The sequence below is a fragment of the Talpa europaea genome (genome assembly GCF_964194135.1).
Source record: "Talpa europaea genome assembly, chromosome: 7".
Taxonomy (NCBI): Eukaryota; Metazoa; Chordata; class Mammalia; order Eulipotyphla; family Talpidae; genus Talpa; species Talpa europaea.
The window spans coordinates 132,986,372-133,011,975 of NC_140074.1; the positions used below are offsets into that span (position 1 = coordinate 132,986,372).

The 25,604-nt window shown below is 50.6% G+C and overlaps 2 protein-coding genes across 2 annotated transcripts; one reads left to right on the forward strand and one right to left on the reverse strand.

Annotated features, from left to right (window-relative positions):
• Positions 1-1,345: 1,345 nt before the first annotated feature.
• On the reverse strand, positions 1,346-5,454 carry ATP5PD (ATP synthase peripheral stalk subunit d; the record flags this gene model as incomplete). Its single annotated transcript, XM_084238071.1, has 5 exons — positions 5,330-5,454; positions 4,992-5,088; positions 3,702-3,773; positions 2,472-2,534; positions 1,346-1,477 (listed from the first exon to the last, which is right to left on the reverse strand). Exons 1-5 carry the CDS (start codon positions 5,449-5,451, stop codon positions 1,346-1,348), a joined length of 486 nt encoding a protein of 161 aa, XP_084094197.1. The 5' UTR covers positions 5,452-5,454.
• Positions 5,455-6,975: 1,521 nt separating this feature from the next.
• KCTD2 (potassium channel tetramerization domain containing 2) lies at positions 6,976-19,083 on the forward strand (the record flags this gene model as incomplete). Its single annotated transcript, XM_084238539.1, has 6 exons — positions 6,976-7,311; positions 8,894-9,002; positions 10,834-10,925; positions 15,485-15,580; positions 17,944-18,069; positions 19,054-19,083. 6 exons carry the CDS (start codon positions 6,976-6,978, stop codon positions 19,081-19,083), a joined length of 789 nt encoding a protein of 262 aa, XP_084094665.1.
• Positions 19,084-25,604: the final 6,521 nt, after the last annotated feature.

Below are 25,604 nucleotides of genomic sequence, written 5' to 3' on the forward strand. Positions count from 1 at the left end.
GGGGGAGGGATGAGGAGCTTGTCTGTTTTGTTTTGTGCATGAAAGCCTTCTGTGGCAGCTGCCAGGAACATGGCAGATTGTGTTATGACTAAAGCAGCTCTAAGTGGGGCACACCCTGCCCCTCAGTTGCACTTTCCCTGCCCCCACACATCAGGGGTGATGCTGCCAGGCTCTGCTTGCTTATGGGCTTATACTGGGGAGCATCAGTCACCGTGACCCTTGCTAGCGACGTCACAAAACTGTTGGCCTGGGCATGCTACCCTTCTGTCCCCTTTGCTTATATATCACTTTCTACCCTAGAGGCTTTCCAGGTTACCTTTTTATTCCCACTACAGTCCTGTTATTTTTCTGAGAAAAAGGAGGTGGCACGACTGTGAACATTAGCCTAAAGCCAGCAACTAAACATCAGGGGAGTGAGCAGTGGGTATCCCAGGTCCTCTGGCCTCCACCCCCTCCCCTGCTTTATTCTTCTTTTCCTTAAAATACAATTATTTTTATGTGTATAACAAAGACACTAACAAACGACAGCACAATAAAGTTAACATAGTCAATGTCAAGACAAATAGATTTGAAAAGTTATAGATGAATCACTTTGATTCATCCAGCCTCCTCTCGATGACTCCCTGGCGAATTCCTGACTGAATTTTAAGCACGATGTATCCAGGTGACTCAATTACAGTGCCCCCCATTAGTGCTCATTACGCCTCCCCAACTTCACCCCACCTGTATTTCCTGGCATTGCACAGGATCCTGCTGTGATAAACAGCAGCAATTTTTCTTTTTAGTGAAATAATGGAACTAGAATAACTTTCCAGGTTCAAACACAAAGCTCTAACAGGTTTTGACTCTGCAATAAAAGTCCCTTTTGCAGCACATTTATGCGCAAGAACTAAAGTACAAAACAGCAGGTCCCCGCTGGAGCTCACCATGATTCACCTAGCACTACGGCTGCGGCCAGGCCCGGCCCATCTGCTAACGGAGAAGCACACTCCCCAGGGAACACGGAGGTTGAAAGCAAAGAGGAAGTTCAAGGGAATCAGCAGATAATGATCCTTCTTTTTCATATTCCAGGGAAATCCACTGTCATCGCCCCCACTGTTATTCCTTACCATTTCAACAGCCCTGCGGGCACAGTAATTAGCACCCACATATCCTGACCCTCAGCCAAGTGGCCCAGCACACACCTGTCGCCTCACCTTTCCATTTCAGCAAGAACCAGCTTCTCATGAGGCCACCTTAGAGCTGTAACTGTCTCAACCACAAAGGAGCAGGCATACCTAGCACTATAATAATTACTTTTAATATTCAGAATTAGGAGAACCAGAACTTTCTCCTGGACTCAAGTTTACATATTCTCAATGGGCTTGTGCGGCCAGTAGGGATACTTCTTCTTGTCTAACTTGGTTTCTGGGAAGACTTCATTCAAGTCCTCGATGGTCATCTGATCAAAAGGAATTATGTTCTTTATCTTCTCCAGCTGGAAAGAGGGGAAAATGTGTTAAGGGAAGCAGAGACACAAAAGGAATCCAAGCCAGGGGCCTCCCTGGTGGAGCAAGGGGTTAAGCACAGCACGATGAAACTATCAGCAAACTCTACAGCAAGAGTTCGATCCCTGGCCGGCCAGGGAGCAACCCACATGGAGCAGCAAATTTCTCCTGTCTTGCCCGCTGCTCCTCTCAGCAGTTTATTTCAGTAGATCTCCTGTTCTGCTCCCTACTCTGTCTCTGGTGAATCCACTCACCCCATACACCTCTGCCCTGTACTCCAGTTCTTGTATGCATAAATCAATCTTTAAAAAAAAAAATCTTTAAAATAAACTGGGCCTCCCCGGTGGCGCAGCGGTTTAGTGCTGGGTTGCGAAGCTGCCCGCAGCCTCTGTTCGATCCCCAGCCGCTGGGTGAGGGTCCCACATAGCGCGCAGACCTCTCCTGCCGCCTGCTGCTCCCCTCAGCAGTGTACTTCGTCGGTCTGCCTGCTCTGTTCTCCACTCTGACTCTGGTGAATTCTCTCACCTTCTCTCACCCTCCTGCGCTTCTGACTGTACCCAGTGCTTGTATAAATAAATAAATAAATAGATAAATAAATAAATCTTTAATAAAAATAAATAAACAGTGCCTCCCCTGGTGGCGCAGCAGTTGAGCGCTGGGCTGCGAAGCTTCCCGCAGCCTCTGCAGCGCCTGTTCCATCCCCGGCCACCGGCGAGAGTCCCACATAGCATGGAGACCTCTCCTGCCACGCCCACTGCTCCCCTCAGCAGTGTATTTCGTCAGTCTGCCTTTTCTGTTCCCTGCTCTGGTGAATTCTCTCACCCTCCCGCGCTTCTGACTGTACCCAGTGCTTGTAAAAATAAATAAATAAATAAATCCTTAAAAAAAAAAAAAAAAAAGGTAGCCAAGGCAGGTGACTGCTAGGTGAAAGGTGTGGCCATGAAAGGAAACATATCACAGGCAAAGGCCAAGGCTCATCCTTACCTCTTTCTGGTACTCTTCAATCCTGACCTTTGAGAGGTTCAAAAACTCAGCACAACTTTTCACCTTTAAGAGAAGGGAAAAATTTCTGTTTTCAAAATCATTTCTTTTTGGTGGAGCACCGCATTCCAACTATTTGCCAGCAAATAGTCAGGTATCTAAATACTATGTTGGATAATTTTCCTGCCTCATTCTAACTCCCTCATGATTTTTCACAGCTTTGCTGAGGTGCCACTGATGCACAATAAAATGCGATGTGGAAAGAGGACCATTTGCTAAGCGTCCATCAGGAAACCATCCACCACCATCAAAATGGCCAACAAATGTATCAGCCCCTCCAGGTAGCTACTTGTGTGGATTTTCCATGGATTCGGAGTACTTCAAGAGCTTAGAGAGGGCCTCCCCGGTGGCGCAGCGGTTGAGCGCTGGGTTGCGAAGCTGCCTGCAGCCTCTGCAGCCGGTTCGATCCCCGGCTGCTCCCCGGCCACCGGAGGAGGGTCCCACATGGCGCGCAGACCTCTCCTGCCGCCCGCTGCTCCCCTCAGCAGTGTACTTCGGTCCTTCTGCCTGCTCTGCTCCCCACTCTGGCTCTGGTGAATTCTCTCACCCTCCCATGCTTCTGACTGTACCCAGTGCATGTATAAACCAAACAAAAAAACAAATAATAAATAAATAAATAAATAAGGCATGCCTCTAGAAAATTTAAAAAAAAAAAAAAAAAGAGCTTAGAGAAATGGAATCATGTGCTATGCACATCTCTGCTGGTTTCTTTCACTCAGCATCATTATTCTGAGGTTCATCCCTGTTACTGCACTGCTTAGAAGCTGACTTCTTTTCATGCTCCTTTTTTAAAATTCACTCGACCTTAGGCCACCCTGGTGGTGCGGGGGTTAAGTCATGGCATAATCAAGCTATCGGCAGCCACTGCAGCCTGAGGTTTGATCCTCAGCCAGGGAGCTGACCCACAGGACACAGCAGACCTTGCCTGTCCCCCCGCTGCTCCCCTCAGCCGTGTATCTCAGTAGATCCGTCTGTTCTGCCCCCCCACTCTGTCTCTGGTGAATCCTCTCACACCCCACACCTCTGTCTACACCCTAGTTCCTGTATGCATAAATAAATAAATCTTTAAAAAAATTCACTTGACCTTAACATAACTGTTATGGAATACAGAGCCGTCAGGATGAAGAGAATGAATTGAGAATAAACAAAAGCGAGAACAAGCAAATGACTTACATCTTCTTTTTCTTCAGCATCCACCAGGGCAGTATATTTATCCTCTGGCACAGGAACCTTCAGGGCCTTAAACTACAAACACAGGGGTAGGGAGTTGTTATCAGTTTACTTAGGAGCCAAAAGAAAGGGCTCAAAGCTGGGCCTCCCCGGTGGCGCAGCAGTTGAGCGCTGGGTTGCGAAGCTGCCTGCAGCCTCTGCAGCCAGTTCGATCCCCGGCTGCTCCCCGGCCACCGGAGGAGGGTCCCACATGGCGAGCAGACCTCTCCTGCCACCCGCTGCTCCCCTCAGCAGTGTACTTCGGTCCTTCTGCCTGCTCTGCTCCCCGCTCTGGTGAATTCTCTCACCCTCCCGCGTTTCTGACTGTACCCAGTGCTTGTATAAACCAAACAAACAAATAATAAATAAATAAGACATGCCTCTAGAAAATTAAAAAAAAAAAAAAAAGGGCTCAAAGCTGCGAACCCTTCCAGATCGTATAGAAACGCATTCCCCGTTCAAGAGGACACCAGTGTGCACCTGGGTGTTTCGGGGGACAATAAGCAGGCCGGGAATGGGGGCTCGAGGTTCTTCTCCACTGTCACTAACTGGAAAATGCTTTATTATGAGCCTGAGTTTCTTCATCTGAAAGGTCAGCTGGAACTGAGGAGCTTGAAATTGGTTTCTTAGAACCTCGCAGTTCTAAAGGAATTCTGATCTCTCTTTTAAACCAAACCCCAGTGGACTTATTGGCAAAAGTATGGGGTTCGTAAGGGAGAAAGAGACGGTCTCCTAAGAAAGTGCTCGGTGTGACGGCCTGGCACGCGGCACTATACCTGGCACTGAGCAGGCCCTCAACGAGCATCTATTGAATGAACAAACAAACTTTAGATACGGAGGTTCAATGCGTAATATGGGAAGAGGATAAGGGGATAAGAAATCGTAGCTATAAGGAACAGCGAAAAAGAGCAGAGAAAGGACGAAAATAATAAAAAGGTAGAAAAAGATGTTATCTTGTTTAAATGGGAGACAAAATGAGCAGAAATATTTAAGGTGACTGCCGTCCGGCCCCACAGCTCAGGCCACACAGACTGTTTCTTTGGATAAGAAGCCTGCTGAAATGGAGAGCCCCTGAGTTCTCTGATTCACCATTTCAAGCTACCACCACATGACCTCTGGCCAAACCCATCTCCTGAGCTTCTTTTGGGGTCTGAGTCTTAACACCACCCTTCTTTCCTCACTGTCATCTTATGTTTGTAATTATCTACCTTCCTGCTCCCCCCAAAAGCCACATTACAAATTGTGTGGTCTCACCTGCTTCTCAAAGTCATCTACCAAGCCAGCCTTCTTCACATTGGCCTTGTAGTAAGCCCAGTCGATAGCAGGGGGATTCTCAGGAAGAGTAGCCAACCTGCTCACACGGAAAAGCCAAGTCAGCAATTGCCCCATGACCAACAAAAGTCCCACACAGTCATTCCCCGGCTCCTCATTCCTGACCTGGAGCTACCATCCCACCTTTCTCTAGGAGGGAGAGCAGACGCATACAAAAGGATCTGTAAAATGACTGGATTTCTTTATGTTCCTTTTCAGGAGACTATCAGGCATGTAATTCCATATCCAGTGGCAAGAAGCTCTCTCAGAAAGGCACTGACCTGGAGGTGAGGGTCTCATTCCAGGATTTCAGGGAGTTGGCAATAGCCTTTTGGTTTCGGGGAATGATCTCTCCAAAAGCTACCCAGTCAATGGCTTTTAAAGCAAGTTTTCGCCCAGCCATCTTGAGATCCTGGAAAAATAAAATAGGTCAGAACAAAACAGTGTTCTTGGAGTTCCCAAAAGGGCATCTTAGGCTCAAGCAAGTCTTTAAGGTGCAGGAATATCACAATCTGACAGGGAGGGGGCAGAAAGCCCCCTTAAGTCTGGATAAAACTGTAGAGCCAATGACCTGCCCAATTTCATCTGACAATTTCAACAGCCTGAAATAAGCAGGGCTGATATTATCTCCATTTACAGATGAAGAAATTCTGGCCTACAGTCCGCTCTATTTAAGGGGTGTGCGTGTGTGTGTGTGTGTGTGTGTGTTATCAATTAAAGAAATCAGGACAGGTAAGGGCAGTTAAGCTTTACAAATTCAAGGTGCACAACCAACACCTTCCTATTCGTGCCTGATTATGCCCTGCGGCATTAACGCATTCCCTACACATACTAGTAACACCCTCCTAAGAGGTATTCACTACCTAGTGAACGTGACAACAGATGCAAAGTGGTCACAGGCCTTTTTCTAAAAAAAAAAAAAAATACCCAGACAGAATATGGCAAAGTAGTTAAATAGTCAACTTAAACGAAATGAGATCAGGATCAGACAGCAGGAGAAGGACTTGAAAAGCCCTAGGTCTTTACCAGACTGTGGGCTGGATGGGCCCGACCCACAAGGGAAGTGGAAGAAATCTTCCCGGGGTCTTCAAGAAACACCTGTCCAACACCTGCTGTTTCTTTCCTTCTCGGGAAAGCTGTTATGTCCTGGTCCTCTCGAGACGCCGGGGATACCAGGGCGCTCACAGGGACTTTTCCAAACACGGCAGGAACCGGGCTTCGGCGACGAAGGGGTGCGCCGCCCGCAGCGGGAGCCCAGACTGGACAGGCCGCGAGAGGCGCCGGCCGGACACCTGCTGGGGTCCTGCCCTTGGGCGCTGGGCGCCCCCCTCGCGGGAGCCGGAACCCCGGAATCCCGCCCCGCCCGCCGTTACCCCGACCAAGCCGTCAGCTGCCGCTCCCCCAGCCCGAGCCGGCCCGCGGCGGCCGCTCACGCCGGGTCCCGCGACCTCGCGCGCGGGGCAAGGGGGGAAGGCAGGGCCGAGCGCAGCACTCGGCCGACGGGGCAGCCGCAGGGCCCGGCGCCCCGCTCTGGGGTGCGACCTGGGTCGGCGCGCGAGTGTCGGAGGCGGCAGGGCCGAGGCGCCGAGGCCCCCAGCTCCACTCACCTTCAGCGACCCCGACGGCCCAGAGTCCACCTCAGGAAGCGACGGAAGCGGGTTGCCGGAAGTCCTCCCCTCAGCCAACCACAGCGCTAGAGGGGCGGGGCTGGCATCGCGGGATAACCAATGGAGACGCGGGTCGGCCCCGGACGTCCCGCCCCCGGGGGCGGGCACAGCGCCGCCGCCTCGCGGGTCTCCGGGCGCTGGTTGGGGGCGCTCGCGTCCCTCTCCCCCGGCCCCGCCCCCGCCGATGGGCCGGCCCGGCTCTCCCTGCCGCGGGATGGGCCGGCCCGGCGGCGCGCGGGCAGCGGCGGCGGCGGCCCAAGATGGCGGAGCTGCAGCTGGACCCGGCGATGGCGGGGCTGGGTGGGGGCGGCGGGGGTGCGCTGGGCGACGCGGGCGGCCCGGGGCGCGGCCCCCCCAGCCCTCGCCCCGCCGGCCCCGCGGCCCGCGCGCACAGCCGCCCGCCCGCCGCCGCGCAGCCGCTGGAGCCGGGTCCCGGGCCGCCCGAGCGGGCGGGGGGCGGCGGCGCGGCCCGCTGGGTCCGGCTGAACGTGGGCGGCACCTACTTCGTGACCACCAGACAGACCCTGGGCCGGGAGCCCAAATCGTTCCTCTGCCGCCTCTGCTGCCAGGAGGACCCGGAGCTCGACTCGGACAAGGTGCGCCCCGCCCTCGGGCGCGCCCCTGGCCTGCGGAGCCCCGCGCTCCGCCGCAGCCGGCCCCAGACCCCCGCCACACGCTCCTCGCCGGCGGAGGCCCCGCGCCGGGACCCCTTCCCGCCCCCCTCCCGGCCAGGCTCGCCCCGGGGACGCTTCTCCCGCATCCTCGGGCGCACCCCGCTTTCTCTCTGACCCCGCCCTTGGCTCTCAGCTACTCCTTCCCCACACTTTGTGCCCACCCGCACCGACGAGCACCTGCTCCACACCCCTTCTCCGTGTTCTCCCCCACGCCTCTTCCCAGCCCCTGAGATCGGCATGAGTTTCTCCCTGGCTCTTCCTCAGCCTCTCACTGCCTGTGCCAGATGCCTCCAGAACTGGGTCAGGGTGAGCTTAGGCATCTTTGTAGCTTTCTTATACTTCCTCCCGGACCCCTCTGCCAAGTGGGGCAAAGCCCGAGTCTGACCCTGATTGAGGCTGCGGGAAGGGCCGCTGCTGGGATGACACTGTGGTCTGTGTCCCTGAACTTGGATCTGGTGACAGTCACTGCTTTAGCTTAGGTCCATGTTGGAGATCACGATCTACATTCCTTGGAAAGAGGTTGCCCCTTGCCAGTGCAAATCTAAACCAACAGGTTTAGACTGAGGGAAACTGCAAAGCGAAGAATGTTGTAGGACAAGATGCATGGCTGTTAACCCAAGGGTTGAGAGGTGACAAGACACTTAACCCATTTCCTGTTTGAGCTGTTCTTTGACTTTATTTTTACACTATATATTCATATATAGTTTCAGTTCCTAACTTGTATCAGTTCCTAACAGGCATTGACCATTGAGTACCCCACTTTCTATCCACGCAGTACTCAGCTCTTACCTTGCAAGAGTTGGGTGGATTAAACTTTTGTTGGTTTCATTTATTCATCTCCTACCTATCTAGTAAATCTCGGATTGATGGCAGCCTGTCCTGCCCTAACTTTAAAGAGTTCCCAGATCCCTTGCTTATAAAGGAATTGTTTTTCTCTACCCTAATCTTCCTTGTTGTAATAGAAGCATCTCTTCTCATTCCTTTTACTGTAAAGATGAAGAGGATTAAAGCTGTTCACAGCCAAGTCCTGGGCAGTGCCAAGTTTCCTCTGGGCACAGTGCTGGGGTGTGTGAGATTACAGCTGGCAATGCAGACTCCCACTGGTGTTGGCCTTGAGATCCCAAGCATTGCCAACCAAACAGAGGTTTTCTTAGATTTAGGAATGTGATTTCAGGGACAATAGAAAAGTCAGATTGTCCATCTCAAGCAAAAAATTAGTCATGCAACTATGGCATTTTCTTCCTTTCTAACAAATATTCCACAAAAGGATGTTGGTGATTGGGTCCAAGTAAAGATTTTAGAAGTTAAAGTAAACCCTACATGTGTACATCCGTAACACCCTCCCTGAAATGATCTTCAAGGACAGGATACCTAAAGCTGGCCTTCTTGCCAGTAGTTTGTGGTAAGCAAACCTCTAGCAAAACTTGCCCTCTGAGTAATAAATTGTGAGAGGGGGGTTGAAACCCCATCCTTACTGTTGGATACCCTTGTGTTTGGTTGACAGGATGAGACAGGGGCCTATCTGATTGACAGGGACCCCACCTACTTTGGTCCTATCCTAAACTACCTCCGCCACGGGAAGCTCATCATTACCAAGGAGCTGGCTGAAGAAGGTAGGAACCATGTCTGCACTGGGCATTTTCAGGATTTAGGTCAAATCTGTAACACTCTCATAGATTTGAATTTTGTATGCGACGTTCATCGACTTAATGTGCAGGTATGTGAAGGGTTATGACAGTAAGCAGGCAGCCTGCAGTTACCTCGTCTCCTCCAAGGGCGTCTTGTTTAAGGGAGCCCAGCGGGCTCAGTTCAGCCTCCTCAGTGCAAAGGAAAACAGGTAGCTCAGCTTTGCAGACAGCTTCAGGGGTTTTTTTTTGCAGAATTCTCAGGATCTCTTTTTGCATCTGCTAATGTGAGAGCTGCGAATGTCCGTAGCCTGAAGTAACACATCTCTGACATTTAGATATTTATATTTTAAGTTTTCATTTGAACTTGCAGCTGTAAAAAAAAAAAAAATAAAGGCTTGGCCTCATTTCTTTTAAGACTGGTCTCATGCTTCCTTGTAAATTTTTGCAGCTGACCTAATTCATTCTGCAGCCCATTGTCGAGTACATCATCTGTTGCCTCATCTTTTTGGTTTGTAGGGCATTTGGAGTGTAGGTGGGTCTAGACATCTCTCTGAAAGGCTTGGTTTGGTCTCCCTGAAGGTGTTCAGTTGAAGAAGATTGGGCCATGTCCTTAAATCCAGAGCACCCTGATCTCAGAGCTTTAGCTCTGAGTAAGACAGCTGTAATGGCTGCACCTGTTAATGAAGTGTCTGCAAAACCTCTGTTACAGTAAAAAGAAGAACCAGTCTTTCTCCCTCCCTACTCTACTCTCTCTCTCTCTCTCTCTCTCTCTCTCTCTCTCTCTCTCTCTCTAGTTCTTTTTAATGCTCCCTTAAAAAGAGAAACATTTTAAATGCATGGAAAAGTAATGGTAATAGTACTGGAAATTCCATGTGGTCACCATTCAGCTTGGACAATGCAGACTCATGGGTAATCTTATTTCTTGCAAAGAAGAATCTTATATATGTTCCTATTACCTTAAAAAAAAGTTTTATCTTGAGATAATTTCAAACTTAGAGTATAAGAGTAGGAATAGTGCAAAGAATTCCCTTATCCAGATTCACTGATTTTTAACTTTTTTGGTCATATTTGCATTATCATTCATTCATTTGCCTGCCTCCCCATAGCTTTTATTTCTGAACCATTTGAGGATAGAGACTTTATCCCTGAATACTTCAGTGTGATTTACATAAATACAATGTATTCATCAGATGTGGGAGGTTTAATATTGATAAATATATTTGTGTGTGTGTGTATAAATAACTTTATAGTTTTTTAAGTTGTTCCCATAATGACCTGTATAGCAAATTATTTTCCTGGCACAGGATCACATATCCCATTTAGTCGTCCTGTCTAAGTCCTTTGATTTCATTTAACATGAAAATCTTACATTGATTGCTTTCATATTGTTCAAATAATAAGCATCCTGTTAAATTTGGTCCACATAAATTTGTACATTCGCCCCTACCCTCAGTCATCTTTAGGACAAACTGGGTAAAAATTGCAAGCTCCAGAGTTGTCCAGTGTGACCAGTTCCAGAAACTAGGTGACAGATGGGAAACGTGTCCTACTGCTAATGGGAAGGTGCCAGGTGCCAGGTGGGGCATCACAGGAGTGCCACAGAGGGAGCTGGGCAGAACCTTGTGCTTGATCATTTATGTTGGGGACTGCAACAGGTATACCCTAAACACCAAAGAAATGCCCCTAAGGCTGAAAGAGTGAGCCCAGACTTGCAAAAGCAATTCTTAGCAAGCAAGCATGTAGACCCCAGTCTGTTCTTGCTGTTTTTCTGGGAAGTTCACACTCATCTCTAACTCTGGTTTGGTCCTTGTTCTAGGTGTGCTGGAAGAAGCAGAGTTCTACAACATCGCATCTCTGGTGCGCCTGGTTAAGGAAAGGATACGGGACAATGAGAACAGAACATCACAAGTAATGGGTTTTGAACTCTTTTTTTTTTTTTTAAGATTTATTTTTATTTATTTATGCATACAAGAGCTAGGGTATAGGCCAGAGGTGTTGGGCGGGGGGCAGGGGGTGAGAGGATTCACCAGAGACGGTAGGGAGCAGAGCAGGTGGAGGTACTGAAATACACTGCTGCGGGGAGCAGCAGGGAGACAGGAGAGGTCTGCTGTGCCACGTGGGTCAGCTCCTTGGCCGGGATCGAACTTGTGCTGCAGTAGCTGCAGATAGCTTCATAGTGCTGGTGCTTAACTCCTTGCGCCACTGGGGAAGCCTCTATTTCTTTTCACAAAAAATGGTTCCATCCCCTTTCTGTGTTAGGCTTCATGTGTCAAAGTTTCCTGGCTCTAAATGGAATTATCTGGTTGAATAACTGAATCAATGACAAAAAATAAATTCTCTTACCCTCCTTCTCCCCACTTGCAGAGGTGGGAAGCAGGACTTACTCTTCACATTCTCTTTCATCTGACCAGCAGTTGAAAGACTCCTTGCTAAGATTCAAAGATGAACGTTTGGTTTACAGATTGAAAATACTACCTAGTGTCGCCAAATTTTTTGTCGCCTCATGTTGTATTTACGTGGCATCGTACACTGTGACAGCTTGATCCTCAATTTTCCACATACCAAAAAACCTCTGGATTGCTTATTAATGGCCCTATGACCTGTATGATTGGAGACCATTCAGGTCGTCACACCTGGGCGTGCCACCAGCTGAGTCCTCGAGCACCATGAGGTTTCTATCTGATGACAGCAGTTAAGCTAATTAGTCCTCTAGATTCTCAAGGCTCATGGATTTATACCCAGTTGGAAGCTTTTTTATTCTAAGAATGTCAAGGCATTTTTTATGTTAATTGATCTTCCCATCTGTCCTTTTTACTTGGTGAAACTCAGCACTGGGTGTGCTGCTGCTCAGAGATGTTCTCTTCTGCACTTGAGGGCACATGGCTCTAAGATGGGCTCAGCCTCGTGTGGATTTCCACAGCTGCCCCTTCACATTCAGACCTTTTACGGGTTCGCATTTAAAGGAAGTATATGGGGCAGACATTAAGGTGAGGCCCAAAATGTGGGGGTCCTGCCCTCTTTATAGTGACCCCCTCATCTTCTTTAGTGGTGGCCACCAGCTTGTGCTTTGCTGTCTCTGAGGACATTCTTTGCTAGGTGCTTGACCTTGGTTCGCTTGACCACCAGTGGTTTACTTTGGAAGAGAAAAGTGAAAAGGCAATAAAGACATCTCCGCTGGCTGGGACTTTGGTAGAACCATAGACCTTTTGTGATGCTCTGAGTTTGTAATATAAAACACCTGGTTGTTTCCAGAATGTGTGGTTTAGAGCTATTGAAATCCTTGGAAGATTTGTCCTAGATTTTATAGGGAAGGAAGTTTTTATTTTTATTTATTTATTTTAAGATATATATTTTTTTTTGTTTATTTTTACAAACACTGGGTACAGTCAGAAGTGCGGGAGGGTGAGAGAATTCACCAGAGCCGGAGCAGGTTGCAGAGCAGGCAGAAGGACCGAAGTACACTGCTGAAGGGAGCAGCAGGCGGCAGGAGAGGTCTGCGCGCCATGAGGGACCCTCCTCCAGTGGCCGGGGAGCAGCCGGGGATCGAACCGGCGCCGCAGAGGCTGTGGGCAGCTTCGCAACCCAGTGCTCAACCGCTGCGCCACCGGGGAGGCCCAGGAAGTTTTTATTTTTTTTTAATGTTGGTAACTTGGTTGATGGTAACTGTTCATCACTTAGGAGAAAGTGTAGAAAAAAGAATACAGTTACATCAGGCAGATGTGGGCCCAAGTCCCAGCTCTACCTTCATCCACGTCAGCTGTGCAGCGGGGCTAAGGCTGCATCTGAACATCAGCACCCAGTATAGACGCCCAAGTGTAGACAGGAGCCAAAACCTGCCTTTCAGGACCGCAGTGGAGCCAAGAGAAGTGGGTAGCATTGTGGGCTTATGGAACTCAGTGACCAGTGGTTGCTTTTGCTTGTCCACGTTCCCACGTAGTGAGCTGGTCTAAAACTGCTCTTCTGCAGCCCTCCCATCCTTTGGAAAAAGTCCTGAGTGTAAGTTTTCATTACTCTTAAGGAAACGGTCCATATTTTCTTTCAATCTTACAGCGCATAACTGGCCCCTGTGACTGGGCATCCTTGCTGCAGCCCTGTTGCTGTTTGTGCTTCCAGGCCTACCTCGTAGGCTGCAGGGGTGCAGCTGTCGGCCCCAACTCCGAGGAGCCCAGATGGCTAAACACTGAGCCCTCCTGGGCCTCCCTTCCGTGAGCAGGAACTTCTATGAGGGGCACCTGCTGCCCAGGACCACCCACACCCTCGCTAACTTTGACTTTTCACCCCCTGTCACCAAACCTGAAGTGTCAGTGGTCAGGGGTGTCACTTCCAGTTCTCACCCTTTCAGTTTCTGCCTGGGCCCCGTGCGCTGGAGTCGAGCCAGCAGCAAATGGTTCCTCTGGCACCACCTGGCCTCAATCCTGATTCTAACTACACAGAAGTCGTAACTGCTTTGGGCCCTACAACGTTTAGTTACAACAATGAGAGGAAAAAAATGGTTCCCTGCACGTCCTCCCCACATCTGTGTGGGTTTCCTCCGGGGACTCTGGTTACCTCCCACATCCCAGAGATTGCACAGCAGGTTCATTAGTGCGTCTCAGTCCCCGTCTGAGGGGTGCAGGTGGGAGTGCACCTGCTGTGGGCGGATGTGCTGTCCAGCGTGGGGCCCACCTCGGGCTGCCAACAACAGCTGACCCTGTACCGAAATAAGCAGGTTAGAAAGGTGAATGAATGAATACAAATTCTTGTTTAATATCAGAAGTTTGGTGATGTTTTTGTGACCAGAAATATTCCAGGGGCCTCCCCGGCGGCACAGTGGTTGAGTGCAGTGCTGTGAAGCTGTCCACAGCCTCTGCAGTGCCCAGCCAGCCAGGAAGCAACCCACATGGCATGGCAGACCTCTCCTGACTCACCCGCTGCTCCCCTCAGCAGTGTCTTCAGTCGTCTGCCTGTTCTTCTCCCCGCTGTGTCTCTGGTGAATTCTCTCATCCTCCCACACCTCTGGCCTGTGCCCCAGCTCGTGTATACATAAAATACATCTTTATAAAAAAAAAAAAAAAAGAAATATGCCATAGTAATTTATTTTAAAGATTTATTTATTTGTGCATGCAAGAGCTGGGGTACAGGCCAGAGGTGTCGGGGGTGAGAAGATTCACCAGAGACAGAGTAGGGAGTAAAATAGGCAGATCTACTGAAATCCACTGCTGAGGGGAGCAGCGGGTGAGACAGGAGAGGTCTGCTGCGCCATGTGGGTAGCTCCCTGGCTGGCCGGGAATGAAACTCGTGCTACAGTGGCCGTGGACAACTTCATAGGTTGCGTCTTAACCCCTTGCGCCACCAGGGAGGCCCCTGCCATCGTAATTTAACTCTTGTTTATGTCAGTTGGCCTGTGGTAAATTGGTTTCAATATATGTTGTTTGGCTTAAAGTCACAGTTTTCAAGAACCTGTGGACGACTCTACATGAGGCCCTCCCGCCCCTCCTCGGGGCTCAGGCCACAGGTGCGCTCACTCAAGGCGCCACTCACGAGTCCCGCATCGTCCCAGGCTGACAACTTCTGTCCAACTTGACTACAAATCAGAGGGCTCCCTGCTTCAGGTTTGATAAGTTGCTAGAACTCAGGAAAATGGTATCCTCACTGTTGTTCATTACGAAGGATGCAAATGAACCACCAGGTGGTTTCCTGGTCTGGGCGAGGTCCTAAAGGGCCCTTGGGTAGGAGGGCAGGCAGGGTGTGCCCGAGTGCTTGCAAACTGGAAGCTGCCTGAACCCCATTGTTTAGGGGGTTTTAAGGTGTCATTACAGAAGCATGGTTGATCAAATCTAAACATGTTGACCGTTGGAGACTGGAACCCCTACCCCCTCTGCAGGTCGGGGTATGGCTGGAAGTCCTCACCCTCAAGCCTGGTCTTTCTGGGGACCAGCTCATTAGCATACTCGGGACACATTTATTGCTCTGGAGAGTCCCAGGGTCTCAGGTTTTCTGTGCCAGGAACCTGGTACAAAGACCAGATATGTTTTACTCACCACATTTCTGTAACAAGAGAGGTGCCCTTTAGTATGGTGTCACTTTCGCTTTCAAGTAGCATCAGCAGGGTAAAAATACCTTGTGGATGTGAAGGATTTAAAAAAAAAAAGTGGATTTCTTGTTCAAAGTAATTCCACTGTTTTCTCCATAGGAAAATAGATGATGAAATCTAAGTCTCTCAGAATCATGCTCACCTGATCCAGCCCTCTGAAGTTCAGAACTGTTCTATCACTGATCTGTGCTCTTAGCCTTTTTTTTCTCTTTCTTTCCTGGGTAATCTTTTCATAGAAAGACTACTGTGCTGCTTGTGAAAGCGGAGGGCTACCAAGGAAAAACACCTGAGCACAGGGCTTTTCGGGGTTTATTCTTTTGAAGAGCCTCGCCGAGGCCTCTGCAGGCTGTCATGTCCTTGACACTGTACTTTAACGTCTATGTGGTGCCGGCAGGGGCCCGTGAAGCACGTGTACAGAGTCCTGCAGTGCCAGGAGGAGGAGCTCACGCAGATGGTCTCCACTATGTCTGACGGCTGGAAGTTTGAACAGGTAAGTCGCTGACGGGGGGCAGCCTCACCTCCCAACCTGCAAGTCCACGCTTCGAAGGCCCGTTTTGGTAGCCAGGCCAGCCGGGAGTGTTCCCTTGGGCCAGGTGTCGGCCTGTCCAAAATCACAGCGAGAGAGAGCAACTCAAGGGGGACGGCTGTGTGGCCCGTGCGGTAAGCTGGGAAAACGGAGGCCACTACAGTTTCAGTCCGCAGCTTCAGCTTGACGGTGCCCGGAGGGAGCCCGCCAGCTTGTTTAGATCTGACAGAGCCTCCCCTTGGCGGTGTTCCCTCAGAGGGAGGCTTTCAGGAGTGCTTTATGGCTACAGCTGAGTTAGCAGTGGTGTAGAAAAAAGCCACTCCTGGAGGTTGTGGGATGGCCACGGGGCGCTCTTCTAGTTCTGCCACTGAAGCACAGGCATTTCGTGGGGAAAGTGCTCTGTGGACACTTTCTAGAAGTACCAAATGAAGACTGGAATTCAGCAGCCCTCCCTTCCCCGCTGCAGGGCCGGAGCTCTGTCTTCTGAATATATCTGTAACCCTCTCCACGAACTGGCGTGACTGAAGGAGCCAGACATGCTGCGAGGTGTGACGTGGGCGCTTCCCCAGTCTCTCCAGCTCTGTTCCTGCAGTCTGTGGCAGAGGGAGGTAGCAAAACAAAGCAACTGAGAATCAGCTTTCCTGTTTGTTTCCATTAGATGGCAGGATTGTTCAGCTCACCTCTGTCCTCAGTACACAGGGAGACTGAGCGTGCCTCGTGTGAATTTGTTATAATTTGATATGGATTGTGCTATTTTTATGTGGCATTTAAGAGGTCGGTCCAACTGTCACCTTCTAAAATAAAATTCACTCTGCATTTTACACAGTGCTGGCTTGTAGGTCAAATACGACGGGGCCTCTGTCTCCAGAGCCAAGCCCGCATTACTCCCCTCTCCACTCCACACTGTAAGGCGCTACTGTGTGGACTTAGATCTTTTTTTTTTTAAAGATTTATTTTTATTTATTTATGCATACAAAAACTAGGGTGTAGGCCAGAGGTAGGAGAGGGAGTGAGAGGATTCGCCAGAGACAGAGTGGGGATCAGAACAAGCAGATCTACTGAAATCCGCAGCTGAGAGGAGTAGCGGGGAGACAGGAGAGGTCTGCTGTGCCATGTGGGTAGCTCCCTGGCCAGGGATGGAACTTGTGCCCTAGTGGCTGCGGATAACTTGATAGCGCTGAGACTTTAACCCCTGCGCCACCAGGGAGGCCCTGTGTGGGCTTAGGTCTTGTTCAGGTGTGCAATGCAAAAAGTTGCCATGCTTGCACCCCAGAAATGCTTTCCCTAATGTAAAGTTTAAGCAAAGAGTAAAGTATTTAAGTGTACTTTGTGAAATACAGTGAATAATTTACTGTCTATCTCTATTTAATGTCCCGTGGGAGGGGCACGTATGCTCCCTTGACTCTGTCCTGTGGGGAGGGAGGTAAAGCACGGGAGGTCTGGGCTGTGGACCCCTGCCCCATGGCGAGTCCGTCACGCTCTCCAGTGTGAGGCTCTGGGTTTTACCAGGATGGCCTCACCCTGAGCTCAGCTTCTCCCTCCACATGTGCTCTTCCCAGCTAAAACTGAATCCTGAATTCAGCTCTACGAAAAGGGTGGAGCACCAGCAGCGTGTGGCTTATATAACTATCTAGTGATTGGCTTGGTGCTGTCTAGAGCCTTCCAAGTGCCAGTCTCTTGTTTAGGACTTCTGTGTTAAGGATGAGTAGGGGCCTCCCTGGTGGCACAGCAGATTGAGCCCAGCACTGTGGGCTTGTCCACAGCCTCCGCGATGCCAGTTCTATTCCCTGCCGGCCAGAGAGATTCCCACATGGCGCAGCAGACCTCTCCTGTCTCGCCCGCTGCACCCCTCAGCAGTGGATTTTGGTCCTTCTGCCTGTTCTGCTCCCTGCTCTGTCTCTGGTGGAGTCTCTCACACTCCTGCGCCTCTGACCTGTACCCCAGTGCTTATATAAATAAATAAATCTTTTAAAAAAAAAAAAAAGGATGAGCAATCTGTGTAGGTGGTTTGACTGTGAATCAAGTGTCCATTTTCATTCACAGAAACATTCTCTTTCCCCGGAGTGTTAGCTAGAGGGGCACGATTGTGTTCATCCTAGTTGCCGCCTTTGGGGTTGTTGCAAGTGACATTGCAGGACTCACTGCTGCTTTGGGGAAGTTCTACCCGTGATGCCCTGATGAAAGACTGAGATCCAGCTGCCCACGGGGGTATGACAGCCCCAAAGAATTCCTCAGCCTGGGAAAAGTGAAACCATAGTTCCGACCGGAGAGTTTGACAGTGTGGCACCTTCGAATTTTACATGTTCGCCCTGTTCTTGTTTTATCAGCTGATCAGTATTGGATCTTCCTATAACTATGGAAACGAGGACCAGGCAGAATTCCTCTGTGTCGTCTCCAGAGAACTAAATAATTCCACCAATGGCATCGTCATAGAGCCGAGTGAAAAGGCAAAGGTAAGAAACCCTTCGCCAGAAGCCCGTCCAGGGCGCATCTGCTCGCAGACCCCCGTGGCTCGCTGCTTCTGGGCTTTCCTTCTCTGGCGTCTGCGTTTCCCCTTCATTATGGTCTTTTGATTGTCGTAATTTAAAGCAGGCCTGATGATGGGCCTCCCCGGTGGCGCAGTGGTTGAGCGCTGGGTTGCAAAGCTGCCCGTCAGCCTCTGCGGCGCCGGTTCGATCCCCGGCTGCTCCCCGGCCACCAGAGGAGGGTCCTGCATGGCGCGCAGACCTCCTCTGCCGCCCGCTGCTCCCCTCAGCAGTGTACTTCGCTCCTTCTGCCTGCTCTGCTCCCCGCTTTGGCTCTGGTGCATTCTCTCACCCTCCTGCGCTTCTGACTGTGCCCAGTGCTTGTATAAACAAAAAAACAAGCAAGCAAATAAATAAATAAATAAAACATGCCTCTAGAAAATTAAAAAAAATAATAATAATAATAAAGCAGGCCTGATGGAGCCATGACAGGCTTTCGTCGGGAAGTATGAACTGAAGGCAGGTGAACTTCCCAGTGCCTTCCTGTCAGTGAAAAGGAAAGCTTATTTAGGACGCTAGTTGCTGCAAGGTGAAAATCCTAAAACTCAAAAACTGGAAAGTATTTTTGTTCTTTGAAACTACCTGTTTTGTTTTGTTTTCTGTCTCGAGAAAAGGTATTTTGGTTATTTTTGTGACTTTTCCACTTAAGCTGTTAGGGAGTCGCCACAAGCTGTGACTTCTTCCTCAAACACACGCGCTCACACGTCACACTCAGCTTCTCGGTCAGCATGTGGCATGTCAGCATCACTTCCAGGGAGGCTGAGGCTCTGGTCCTGCCTGGCTTCCTGGGATCTCGGGGCCGGTGAGGAGCAGCTGTGGGTGTCTCCCCGACTTGCTGTTCTGCTCCCTCGGCCTAAAAGCAGTCTACACCCAGGGTCTCAGCCTCAGCCCTCCTCCATCTTCCTTTTTAAGATTCTTCAGGAGAGAGGATCTCGGATGTAAACTCCAGGATCCTGAAGGTCAAGAGAGCGACCCTGCAGACCACTCTGAAGTTCAATCTCGCTCCTGTACAGTAACCGAGCTACTGCAAAGCAACGCTGAGCCTGGCCCCAGCCGAGAAGTGTTTCGGTCAAAACCAAAGGCGCCCCACACCCACCCACAGGAACCCAAGGACAGATGCACCTTCCAGCGCAGAAACCTGCTTTTGTTTCCTCAGCCGGTGTCAGAACAGATCTTTACAGCAGCTGCAGGGCTGGGTTCCCAGGCAGAACCCTTCTGGGGACCTGGGGGAAGGGGAGAGGAAGGCCTAGCTCCTTGTATGTGTCTGTACCTCAAGGAAGCTGGAGCAGAAAACAGGAGATGGTCCCTGAATGGTGACAGGTTTTCACCAGGTGCATGCGCCACATGGGGTGTTGGCAGCCGCTTTGTGACACTCCCCCCACCTGCTGTGTACCCAGAACCACACAGCAGACTCAGAGGACCCAAGCGTCAGTCTGTCCAAGGAGGGTCTGGATAAAGGCCAGAGCTGCCAAGTACCCCACGCTCCTCTGAACAAAGCCTCTTCTCCAAGGGGCCTGAGGTGTCCTTGGTTGTGGTTGGGGATCGCTGCTCTGGATTCGGGGCACTTGGCTGCTGCCACGTCTGCTCTGGCCCGGTTGTCTGCAGCGGCCTGGATCCTCCATGTGGCTGACCTTCTCCCCGAGGAGAGGTTTGAGGCGCCCGCGCTGCATCAGAGGAGAGTCTTTGGTCGTCGGCGTGACTGCTTCTGCAGCCCTTTCTCACCTTCCTTTGGCTCGTCTTCCTTCCTTGACTTTCTAACTGGACCAGGGATAGAAGGGACTTTGGCCCCTCTGATGGCGTGGGGTGGAGACGGCTGTTCCTTTGGAAGTTGCCAAATGTGTTCTCTTGTTGTATCCCAAAGTGTCGTTATTTCTGTGCTTGTCTCTTGGAAACGCCTGGACAGAGTACGTGGTATTTGTGTCTCTTGTGTCTGACCTGGCACACCGGCCCCACGGCGGCGGCGGTGGCCCCCAGCCCACAGTGCATTTGTGTGAACCGGGCAGTCTGCCGCCTCCTGGTGCCCCCACCCCACATGCCCTCCCTGTCGCTGCTTGCTCTGGAGCGCCGTGCCGCCGCGGACACGCTTCCTGGCCCAGGAGCCAGCCCTCCTTGGGGCCTGTGACTGGACTTCTCTCCGCACTTTGCAGTCTTGGCGAGCACGGGCCGGAGCACCCTTCCTGTGCTGGACAACCTTCAGCAGCGTGGCGCGTGGTCCGGAGTCTGGGGAGCTGCTCTGGGGAACACTCCACCTGAAAGCCACCCCCACCCCCCACCGGCTGGAGCCTGGCTTCCTTCACAGTGGGGTCCTGCTCCCAAGCGGGGCCTGGGGCCGTTTCCAGAAGTGACGATGGACTGTGCCAGTGTCGCCTGAGCCCACGCGCTGCCCGTGCTCCTCTCCTCTCCAGGCTCGCACTTTGTCAGATTCCTGTGTGTAGAGCAGGGTGGGTGCAGGGGGTCTGCTGGCAGGCGTGGCTCTGTCCCATGAGTCTCACAGCCAGGCCAGGTTCGCGCAGCTTCTGCCAACAGCAAAAGCAGTCACCCCTTCAAAAAAGGTCACAGGCCTCTACCCAGTCAGCTTTCAAGGGGGAACGACTTGGACGTGTGGCGGAGTCGGGGCAATGGGAGTGGCGAGGGCCTTGGAGGGGCCACAGTGAGTGGCATGAAATGATGGGGGCGCAGGTTGCTTCTGGGGACCCCACAGCCAGCCTCTGATCCCCAGCCAGTGGGAAGGAGTGGGAGGACCTGAGGGCAGACGGGGCAGGTCCCTCAGCCCGGCAGCTCCATGGGTTGGTTTGCAGAATTGCACCTGGAGCCTGCAAGACACTGACCCCCTAGCTACGGGCCCCCAGGCCGCTCGCGCTCCGAGGGCTGGCTCCCGCCACCCATGGCAGCCCCGTGACAGTGGTTCCAGTGCTCCAGAAGTGAAGGTGACTCGTTTCTTAAGGCCTGTGGAAGACTATTTCACCTGTTTCCTTTATGAACCAAGTCTCAGTATTTTTTTTCTTGAAAGCCTTCTCCCACCTGGGGACGTCCGGCTGATCACCTCAGAAAGAGGCCCAGTCACTGGTTTGTGGTGTCGCGTGACCAGGCACCCACGCTCTCCAGCGGCCTGATGCTGCCAGGTGGGGCGGACCCCTGCTTCCTCCTCTGGGGGGGCCGAGCAGCCGCCTGGCATCGCAGGACGACGCTGGAGTGTCAGTGCTCAGGGCCTGCGCTGGTTCCTGGCCTGTGAGGTGGGGCCCAGCCTCCTGTAAAGGGACTGTTTCCGAGCTTTAACTGATCTCAGGGTGTCTGGGGAGGCAGAGGGGAGGCAGGATGGAAATGCTGAGGGAGTAGGGCCAGGAGGACACCCACCCCCCAGCGTGGCCTTTGATCCAGACGTTCAGAACCATGCCTGTCACTTGTGGGTGCCCTTTGTTACTGTTTGCGTGTTTGAAAAAAGTCTGAAACGCTGTAGCTTTTTTTGTCAATAAAGACATGAAACAAACTCTGGGTCTCGGAGCCTTTGGGGTACTTCTCCAGCGCCACCTGCTCCCTGCCTTCCAGTCCCTTGTGGTTCTCAGCAGTGCTCGATGGGGGACGCTGCCTCCGAATTCCCCCTTTCTCCTGCTGCTAAACTGCTCGTGGGGCATGGGGCCCTCCTCCTCTCATTGTACTGAATTCGGCAAGACCCAAGAGATCAACAGAGGTCAGCCCATCAGAGAGCTGGGAAGATGAGGGAAGGAGGAGGAGGTAGTTTTAAGGGGAAAGTCATCCTGGAATCTTTCCTAGGGGCCCCTGTTCTCTCAGCAAGGAAGAGAAAGAGAAATACAAGGTGAGCATCTAGTAACAAGTGAGGTTTTAGTCACTTAAGGGATCTCGCAGAGCATGGAATCCTCAGGGCATTAGCTAGCCCCTCCTGGAGGGCCCGTGGAGGTGGGCACAGAAGCCTGCACACCACGAGACACAGGGCCATGGCAGCTGGAGACATGGCAAAAGGAGAGGGCCTGGATGTCAAAGTAGTGACTGAGGGACAGGAGTAAAGGGAAGAGGCTGGGGTCTTTAAGACAGGTGGGTGCAGGGGGCTTTGGGAGAGGGGAGGCTACTGCCTCCAGGCTCAGTGAGGCAGGTTCTGGAAGCACGGGAAACCACACAGGCCCGTGCCACAGGAAAACACCGGATCAGCTGTTGCTGCCAGAGTGAAGCTGCATTGCTGTGGCTCCACTGACAACAGGAAGAAGCATGTCCCTGCATCTCCCCTCCAGCCTTGTAGTGTCCCGCTCTTGGTCCCCACAAGCCACTCCACATCCTCGTGTTGACTTCACCATTGCAGGAAGCTTACATACGCCTAGACTCACACACAGAGGGGGCAGCTCTGGTTGTTACCTCTTAGTCCCAACCCACCCTCCAGAATGCCCTGTGCTGCTGGGGCTGGGACCCTGCCAAGCACACTTCTCCTTTACCAGCTTGTGGGTACCAAGTCTCCTAGTGAGACTCATTAAGAAAAAAGAAAATACAGGGCCTCCCTGGTGGTGCAAGGGGTTGAGCTGCAACCTATGAAGCTGTCCACAGCCATTGCAGCAAAAGTTTGATCTCTGGCTGGCCAGGGAGCAACCCACATGGCGCAGCAGACCTCTCCTGACTTACCTGCTGCTCCCCTCAGCAGTGTATTTCAGTAGATCTGCCTGTTCTGCTCCCCACTGTCTCTGGTGAATCCTCTCACCCCCACACCTCTGGCCTGTACCCCAGTTCTTGTATGCACAAATAAATCTTTTTTAAAAAAAGAAAATACAAATGATATCAAGAATATAAATGGGAGACATAACTGCAGATCCTATGTCTTGATAAACATCACAAGTGTCATTCTCAGATATGTACCCCAAGGTACTGAAAATGCAGGGACTCGGGGCCTGCCTGGTGGCACAAGGGGTTAAGTCTCAGCACAATGAAGCTGTCCACAGCCACTGCAGCTTGAGTTTGATCCCCGGCCAGGGAGCTGACCCACAGGGTGCTGCAGACCTCTCCTGTCTCCCCACTGCTCCCTTCAGCAGTGTATTTCAGTCAATCCTCCTATTGTGCTCTCCACGCTGATGAGTCCTCTCAAACTGCGCCCCCACCCCCACCCCCGCCCCACCTCTGGCCTACACTCCAGTTCTCCTATGCATAAATCTTTTTGTTAAAAAAAAAAAAAAAAAGGGACTCAAACAGATACTTGTCAGCGTTCATCACAGCATATTCTCAATAGCCAAGCCAAGCGCCCATCAGCCGATGAGGGGATAAACAATGTGGTCTGTTCTTACAGTGGGACATTGATTATTCAACTATAAGTCGGACCAAATTTCGTGTACATGATGCTGCAAGAGGAACAGTGAGGAGCAGTCTCTGGGCCAGTGGGTGGCGCTCACAGCCAACTGAGTGGTAGAAGGTGGAGCTTTCCAGACTCCACTCCCTTACTGGGCATTGATGGGGAAAAGCAGTGACTTGGGTTTTTAGGGCAGTTAAACTATGGGGGCTTTGAGGCAGTTAAACTGCTGCTCTTTGGTAGTAGAACTAACTACGGATGAGAGGGGTGTCTCAGGGAAGCCCCCAGCTTGCCATGTGCAGCTTCAGCTTGTATCTTGGTCTCTGCTCAGTGTATGCTACCAGGGGCAGGACAGCATCTGGCCATGTGACAACCTGTAAATCCTCCTTCTCCTTTCCTTCCCTCCCCATCTCTCCGCACCTCTCTCCTCTCCTCTTCCTTTCTTCACGCCCTGTGTAAATAACCCTGTTATTGTTGCTTCTCCCTGTGAATCTGCCTTTGCTTGCTTTGAGTCCTGAATTCTTGCAGTGTCACCCACCAGGAGTCAACCCGGTCCGCCAGTGTTTGGTCTGTTTCTCTACATTATCTAAGTGAAATAAGCTGGACTCAAAAGGACAGATATTGTATGACTCCACTCTTGTGAAAGGTCCAGAACAGGCAAATTCAGAGACAGAAAATTGATTAGATGTTCCAGGCTGGAGGATCTTGAGAGTAAAGATTCTGTTACTTTATGGTTACAAAATTTTCCTTAGGAATAATGAAAAAGTTTTGGATATAAATGGACGTGATGGTGACACAACATTGTAAAGGTACCTAATACCACTGAATTGTATGTACACAGAAATGATTTAAAAGGCAAATTTTGTTTTTAAAATTCTAAGTGAATATTATGAACTATTCTATACCAAAAACATCTGAAAAAGTAGATGAAGGAGACAAATTCCTAAGGAAATACTGTTTACTAAAACTGATACAGGAAGGAATAGACACTGTAACTATTCTAAATCACCAAAAGAAGTGACCTATATAATTAATAACCTTTTCAGAGAAAATCTGGGCCTCCGTGGCAGTGTGAGAGAATTCTACTGAACATCTGAGGAAGAAATAAAATCTTACGCTTCCAAACAACTCTTCCCCACTGACTTCAAGGTGGTCGCATACCTGAATACCAAAATTTGACTAAGATGCTGCATAAAAAGAAGAAAATTAGAAGTCAATCTCATTCATGAACATAGATGTAGAAATCCTAAGAAAATATCAGCACCCAGCATATATATTGATAGAAAGCATACATCAACTCAAGTCAGATACCTGCAGAAGCCAGGTTGGTTTCATAGCTGACACTTAATAGGTACCAATTCATTTAACATGTTAGCAGAATCAAAATGGCCAAATTTATGACCATCTCAAAACATGGAGAAAGAAATCTGATAAAACTTAACATCCATTGCAAATAAAAATGCTTAGCAAACTAAGAATCCAAGGGAGTCTTCTTTTTTTTAAAGATTTATTTATGTATGGATACAAGAGCTGGGGTGTAGACCAGAGGTGTGACGGGGCAGCGGGGTCAGTGTGAGGATTCACCAGAGACAGAGTGGGGAGTAGAGCAGACAGACTGACTGAAATACACTGCTGAGGGGACAGCAGGGAGGCAGGAGAGGTCTGCTGCGCTGTGTGGGTAGCTCCCTGGCAGGGGATCCAGTGGAACTCATGCTGCAGAGGCTGTAGATTGCTTCATAGTCAGAGACTTAACCCCTTGCACCACCAGGGAGGCCCTAAGGGAGTCTTTTAATCTGACAGGAGATATCTATAAAACACCTATAGCAAAAATCATACTTAATGCAGAAATGTTGGAAATATTCCTCTGAGGCAGAGAGAGGAGGGAAGGAGACGTTCTATTTATTGTTTCTATCCTACATCAGGGGCCAACTCACTTTTTGAAGCGAGAGAGCAATGTGTTACAAAATTTTCAGGGAATTCATCCATTTGGAGGCAGATTGAGAAACAGATTGCCAAGGAGCTATTATAGGGTGACAAAAGTTCAGCTTTTTTCACTGCTTTTTTCTTCTTCCAAGAATCAGAGCTGGAAAAAATAAAATCACCCCCAAACCGGCAAACAAAAGAATCAGAGCCAGAGTGGAAGCCATAATCCTCGGGACCACCAATGGAATAACATTTGCCT